This window comes from Limulus polyphemus, unplaced genomic scaffold, assembly GCF_000517525.1.
Source record: "Limulus polyphemus unplaced genomic scaffold, Limulus_polyphemus-2.1.2 Scaffold3713, whole genome shotgun sequence".
Lineage (NCBI taxonomy): Eukaryota > Metazoa > Arthropoda > Merostomata > Xiphosura > Limulidae > Limulus > Limulus polyphemus.
This window is the reverse complement of record NW_013669323.1, coordinates 3,953-11,717: the sequence shown is the minus strand read 5'-3', so window position 1 is coordinate 11,717 and position 7,765 is coordinate 3,953. Positions and strand designations below refer to the sequence as shown.

General features: G+C 32.1%; 1 protein-coding gene across 1 annotated transcript in view; it reads left to right on the top strand.

Annotated features, from left to right (window-relative positions):
* Positions 1–5,738, top strand: part of LOC106469895 (RNA-binding protein lark-like) — a 32,392-nt gene extending 26,654 nt beyond the window's left edge. The window contains exons 5-6 of the mRNA XM_013930416.2: positions 2,440–2,513; positions 5,323–5,738. Coding sequence (XP_013785870.2) covers positions 2,440–2,513; positions 5,323–5,719 — 471 coding nt within the window. The 3' untranslated portion in view covers positions 5,720–5,738. The remainder of the gene's footprint in view (positions 1–2,439; positions 2,514–5,322) is intronic.
* Positions 5,739–7,765: the final 2,027 nt, after the last annotated feature.

Sequence of the window (7,765 nt, the reverse complement as noted above, 5' to 3'; positions counted from 1 at the left end):
AGATTAACGACTGCAGAAGTGGTCAAAGTTGGTGGGATGAGCCCGAAATCTGTTCAATGGATTCTCCACAGATTGGGTTATCGTTGCAGAGCAGCTAGACAGAAGCCCTTATTAAGAGCTGCTAACATAGTCAGACGAAAGAAGTGGGCAAGTGATATGATGACCAAGCCTCCGGACTTTTGGAAGACTGTATTGTTCTCAGACGAATCAAGATTCACTCAATTTTCTGACAGTGCAAGGATATGGGTCTGGAGAATGCCTCACCAAGAGTTTTGGCTCAACAGATTGCAGCCAACTGTGAAGCATGGTGGTTTTAGCGTGATGGTTTGGGTTGGTGGGATCGAGCTTAGTGGAGTGCGTTGGCAACATAAATTTTGCGAAATACGTCGAAATATTGGAGGAAAGACTCTTGCCACTTTATTCCTCGGGTTTCGTGGACAAGAACACAACGTTGTTCCAGGAAGATGGAGCACCGTGTCACACTGCTTGAAACACCCAAAAGTGGCAGGAAGAAAATGGTATCCAGAAGTTGCCCTGGCTGAGCAAGTCAAGTTGTTCCAGGAAGATGGAGCACCGTGTCACACTGCTTGAAACACCCAAAAGTGGCAGGAAGAAAATGGTATCCAGAAGTTGCCCTGGCTGAGCCAATCTCCTGACATGAACACCATCGAAAACCTCTGGGCCATACTCGACTGGCAAGTCAAGAAACAACCAAAAAAACCAACTTTGAAGAGCGATCTACTCCAAGTTTTGAAGCAAGAGTGGGAGAAAATCCCACAATCTGAAATTGATGAGATGATTCTCACGATGCCCCAAAGAATCAACGAACTCCACGAAGCGAAAGGAAGTTCTAATAGATATTAATTAAATTATAAATATATCAATTCATGTGAATATGACTGAAAAATTTCATTGTTTCTGAAAAGGTGGTGTCTATTTACTTCTGCCCACGCTTTGTATATCTACAAAATCTGGAAAAATCAATGGGAACAGAAATGGCTTCAACTTAAGCCACTTTTGTGATAGGATATTTTTAAACCTTCAACAGTTTATTATTTTGAATGCAGGCTATATTGGTTAATTAAAGCAAAATTGAAAAAGAAAAAGATTTTATATTGTTTATTATGGAACAAATTCTCTGATTTTGAAATATTTTTTGAAAATATGAATCACCTCAGGTCTGATATAAAATTTACTTTTAAAATGAATAAATATTAAATATTAAAAAACACAGCTAAACATAGATTTTTCTGTGGCACATGGTATGTTGAATGCAGCACTTGTTCAAATTAGATGTTTGTGATGTCAAAATACTAAGTCTACCGTTTCATATATAGATTAGGAACTCAAAGTACTGAGTCATTATTTACTGTTCTATGTTTCAAGAAAAATAAGTTTAAGAACTTATTTCAAAATAGCAATGATCTATATACATATATAAAGTATAATAATTGAAATGTGACTGTATTTTACAAAATACTAGTTCACTAAAATACAACCAAGACAGATCACTTTGTAAAGACTAAAAGTCATTTATATATTATTGGATATGATAACACAAGTGCATGTGCACCGTATCATAGTAACTTCTGTATTGTTAGCCAGGCACAGCTGGAAGGTCAATATAATAAAAATAATAAATATATATATATATAAATGTATGTTATGAGATTTAAACTATTTATACTAAACATATTTTTTTTCGTGTTTATAATTTGTAGTCATTCAAGAACAAAAAAAGCATAATTTATATTTTTTCCCTAATTTTTTAGTGAGGTTACGAAGTTGGTCAAATCAAACCAACCTGTATAGAAATACAGTAGTGAAAATAACAAATAAAATATAAAGTTTTTCTAAAAGAAATTTCATAATTATCTGGAGCTTATAAAGATTTTGCATGTGAAATTTGAAAATGTTCTAATTCATTAAAGTATTTTTAATCTTAAAATCAAAATTGCTTTGCATGTTGGATAGTCAACTTCTGACAGAAAAATATTTATGAGAAATTTATCTTAATTTAAAAACCTGATATTTTGTGTACAAAGACCTTGTAATGTTTACCAATAACCTGCAACATTTTGTAAAGGTGTGCATACATTATCAAAAATCATAGTATAATTACTCTCATGGATATTTGTGTGATTACAGGCTGAGTGGATTCCACCCAGCCCCCAATGGAAGGGTTAATGAACTGTAGTTTCATACACAAAATACTTGGTAGATCCTGTGACTAAAACAGTGAACCACAAATACTGTTACTCTTATAGTTTGGCCTGTGCATTACCTGCTGTAAAGAAAATCAAACATTAGAGATTCATCTGTGATGCTTATATTTTGTGTAAGTACAGTTGTTTTAAAAAAAAATCACTAAGCTTTCCATGCTTTTCTTTTTCAGAATAATTTTGGGAGTAAATTATTTGTTTTATACTTTCTTCTCAGCCCTCCACAAGCAAGCTACATCCAGAGCCTGGTGCCCCAGGACGAGCCAGAACTGAAGGTGGTGGACCTTTGAGGTTAGTGCCATTATACTTTTGACTGTGTTATCTGCTAATTTTTTTTCTTTATGAGTTTACTGTTGTTGTTGACTCAATGCTTGAGATAATGCCACTATTCAAATGTTATAAAGAATATTTGCTTTTGGAGTTCTTACATCTGTCTTTGAAGATGGTTTCAATGGTTTCCAGTAGAAACTTAATAATGTTAAAGAAACAGTTTTTTCAATTATTGTCTTTATACTCCTGACTGAGAAGTTTCTGGGAGAGGATATACCAATGGTTCTATCTGCCAGACTGTAGATTTACTTTCTGCACAGTAAGTAGAGTTCTAAATTTTTTTTAGCTGTGTCCACTGCTGCATTCAATCTTTCATTAAAATCTGAAATGTAATCCAGGATATTAGAATGGTCTCCCTCATTTTCCAATCAGCTGTCTTTGAGCAACAACAAAGGTTCTCTCACATTGTGAGAAAAGATCATGTCAAAACTAGTGATTCCAACTGACTCAATAGCAATTTCCCTTGTGGTAAACAAAAATAAAGGTGTCCCTAAGTTCCAGTCTTTTTTGTGCTCCAAACAAAAAGTCCTGAGCCCTTTTTTCAAAACTTTGTGATAACGTTGAAGTGCTCCCTGATTCTGAGGACAGTAGCTTGTAGACCTAAGTGCCTTGATGCCTAATTTTGTCATGATTTCCTGGAAAACCTGTGACATAAAAATTACTATCTTGATCACTTTGAATTTCCATAGGTAAACCAAATTGCGAGAAAAAATTAATCAATCCTATAGCAACAGTTGTAGCAGAAATGTTTTTGATAGGTATAGCTTTGGGGTACCTAGTTGCCTGATCTAAGATTGTCAACAAAAATCTATATCTTTTTTTTTATCCTAGGAAGGGGGCCTACAATATCCACAATAACTAAATAGACTAAATACCTTAATTCTCACGACATCATACATTTATATAAATTTTTTATTTTTATTATATTGACCTTTCAGCCATGCCTGGCTAACAATACAGAAGCTACAATGATGCAGTGCACATGCATTCATGTTACCGTATCCCATAATGTAAGATTGACCCTTAGTCTCTACAAAGTGACATGTCTTCGCTGTGTTTTATTGGACTAGTATTTTGTAAAACACAGTCACATTTCAATTATTATACATTACATATATGTATATAGATCATTGCTATTTTGAAATAAGTTCTTAAACTTATTTTTCTTGAAACATAGAACAGTAAATAAAGAAATAAAGCAAACAATTATCTCTTCTAGTTCCAACCTTTGTACTTGGTTGCTACTTGTCGTAGCTTGCTGAGCCTTAAGAAACTTCACATGTGGAGGATGTGAAATGAAATAATTTTTTTAGGTTTTATATATACCTTCTGAATAACCAAAAAATCATAAATTACTATATCAATACCATAGAATTCCACTATAATTTATCAAGCATAATAACTAAGCTGTATTTGGGTCTAAAAAAATATGAAATTTCGAGCAAACTAAAGACTCTACTGACCTCTGTATATACAGAAGTATGTGTATATATAAGGAACTGTTTTCAAAAATGGAAAGAGGTGAGTGGGGCTAATGCATTTGATTCAGAACATGAGCAACATTTCAGCAACTTGAAAAGATAGGAGGTTCTTATTTTATATTCTAGCTTGTCAATGTTGGTAATTTGAGTTTTTAACTCATACAAACTATAGAATTTGAATTTGGATATCACAGACATCTAATTTGAACCAATGCTGCATTCATTATACCATTTGACACACAAAAAATCGATGTTTAGGTGTGTTATTTTAATATTTATTTTTTAATTAGGAAATTGAATAATGTATAATACTGAAATTTGAATTATAATCTTCAGTTTGGTACCAAACTTAATGATATTAATTCATAACATAGTAGTTCAATAAAATTTTGAATGAGAGTCAACAAACACGATGACATGGCCTTTAACCCATGACCGTGTGGAAAGGGTTAAAAACCTCTGATTTGAAATCTGTTATTGAAAAATTATGAAGAATATGTTAGAAACTGCCTAAGTTTTTTTTTTTTTTTGTAATTATATGGCCTATTAAATTCCTCTTCTTATAGTCTTCATACAGAACTTTTGTTAGCTTGACAGTTAAGAATTTGTGCATTTTTATGAAATTTAGCCCCTAAGCAATGTTCAATCAGTGCATCAATACTTTTGTGCAGAAAAATTATGAAGGCTGGGAAAGTCAGTACTATGTAATATAAGTAATAGAACATGTATAAATTCAGAATAATTCAATGATACTAGTTTTATTTTTGCCAGTAGGTTGTAATCTAACATCACACATTGAAACGATTGCAAGAGTTAAGGAACTTCAGCTTAGTTTCTTATATTGTTCCTTTAAGTACATATGGTGAAAAACTTGAATGTTTTTTAAAAACTGCCTACAATTATCACTTAGATAATCCAAATTTATTTTGTTTATTGTTTTCACTACCAATCTCTGGAGAACTGGAATTTTGAATCACTATGAAGAAAGGATATTCCCAAAGTTGACCAGTTTCAAGCTTGAAATTAATAATGAAATGTTGAAATATGTATCTGCTTTTATTATCTGTCAAAACATAAACCTTTCAGTAGGAGGTTGGAAGTGAAGGAGTTAATGTTGTTATTGATATATACCAGAAAATATCATAAATACATTTATTTATTGGTAACTAGAGTTTCAGGTAACATCAGCCTGTGAAGCTGTGTTCTTCAACCGATCTAATAATTTCTTAATATTTTGTTATGATTAAGTTTTTATAAAATGCAAACATTTACTGTAATTTCTTATCTAGGCGTGGAGGGCCAAGAAATGGCTATGGGCTAAGAGATTATTACATGGACAGATACTATGAGTACAGATACTATGATGATTATGGGCGAGATCTTTACTATAGGCCCAGACCCTATCCATATGTGTATGACAGACGTCCTCCATCACCACCTACCATGTCATACAGGGATGAAGCCTACCGACGGACCATGGCTTCACCTCGAGATAGTCCATACAGGAGACCTTTGCCGCCGCCGCCACCTAGAGATGACCCATATCACAGAAGGCTACCTCCTCCTCCTCCTCCTCCTCTCGATGAAGATGACATATATGACAGACATATCCTGAGAGACAGATCATCGGATTATTTGTATTCAAGACGTTCTCCAACAACCATGTCTTCATCCTCTTATAGGTAAGTTTGGAACTTTATACTAGGGATAGATTAATGTTGTGGTCTCCAGAAGAACAGTGTTGTTTACTGTTTGGAATGATGTTTTGTTGATTCACAAAACCTGTTTGTCAAATTCAGTGTTGAAACATTTGCAGTTTACAAAAGAATGCTGTGCAAACATTGATAGACTATTATGTTGAAACTCACATTGATTCTATTTCTAAATTAATGTTTAGTGCATCAAAGAATAAGAAAAGTACATTATTTTACATTTTACTCCGTTATCCATAATTGAAGTCAATTTTTTTTAAAACATTTAAAGTATGAAAGGTAAAGACTTTAAGATAAAGTTACAAGTGTCTAAAAAGCTTAGAAGTTTAACATATGTCTTACATATCTTATGGGTTTCTCACTCTGTGTATAATTTTAAAATGTTGTGCATTATATATTTATTAAGAACACTTGTAAATCAAAGCTATAATATATTAAAAAATGAGTATGTGGTGGTAAATTTACAGATATTCCAGTATACAGCTACATACAGTATATTGTCCAGTCTTTAACTACTAATCCTTTAAAATAGAAACTACCAGTTCTTGGTTTACTTCAAAATATGAAAGGAAGAAAATTAACCATAGCTTCAGTTAAGAAAAGTAGGAAAATAATATTGTTATGAAAAGGCAGGCTTTTGGAGATAAGTGAGATTTATGAATTCTGCATAGGCAGCTGCCATTTTTATGTTTAGTTTAAATAATCTAAAAGACCATATATGTGTATATTCAAAAATTGTCCTAAAAGTCAAAAGTGACTGTAGATCTCAATTTTCCCAAACTTATTTTCATTTAATTCTTAGGTTTATTGAATGTACACTTAATTCCCTGATTGTTTGGGATGGTTATGATAGTTTTAAATAGTTGTTTGGGTTTGTAATTTGTGAATAGAGGTAGCTCATCATTGTTCATAAGTTTTGTTAGATCAAAACTCTATGTATTGTTTCCTATAGGTTGTTAAAAGTTCATACCAAGTTTTAAGTATAAAAAACAAATGATGCTGCATAAGTTTTCTCATTTTCTCAGATGCAAATGAAAAGCCAGTAAAACAGACATTTAGTCTTACTTTTGTACTCACTGTGATATTTTAATGTGATGATGAACTTATGCCTACCGTATTCTGTATTAACATGATATTGAACTCATGCTCGTTACATGTTGTTGATCTTGTGCTAACTATATGCTGTTTTAACCCTTTTGTAATGGGTGGGTCTAACTGTGCATGCCACAGTCTTTTAGCAAGTTATTTTCAAAATTTAATTAAACTATTTGTTTATTTATACCAATTAGTATAGCATAAAATCATATTTTGTAGTGAAGTATTTTAAATAAACTAATATAAGATTTGTCCGTGAATATATCAAGTATTTATTTTGAATAGTCCAAGTGCAAAGTGATTTTCGTGTTAAGATTAAAAATACTTTTCTTCATCTCGAAAGTCTCAGATTTGATTTGTGTAATCTCTAAAACCTAAATACATTTCAACGTTTGTTTTCAGTAAAACGTTATATTTTATCTGTTATTTTCTCTACCCTAGCTCTATATAAGGTTAGTTAGTTTGACCGACCTCATAACCACCAAAAAAAATAGAAATAAAACTAAATTACCCCCCTTTTTTTTATTCTTTATAGAATGATTTCAAATTGTAACATGAAACTACATTCGTTTATCATTTCCCACACTAAAATCAGGGGTTCAATTCTCCTTGGTGGGCATAGCAGATAGCCTGATGTGGCTTTGCTATATATATAAAATCGTTTATCCTAAGTAGCTTTAAACTTGTAACAGAAAACATTTATTTATAATTAAATTTTATCGTTTTATTGACCTTTGAACTGTGTTTAACTATTATTCGCACTGTTATAAGTTGTAAATGACTTTGGGGACGTGGAGGTCATCTTACGATATTAAATTACATTACCCACTAGCTGCTCATATGTGTGCCTTGTGAAACATTTTTATTATATTATTATTATTATTTATTTTACCTAATCTAACTTAAATAATTCTAATTTTTATAT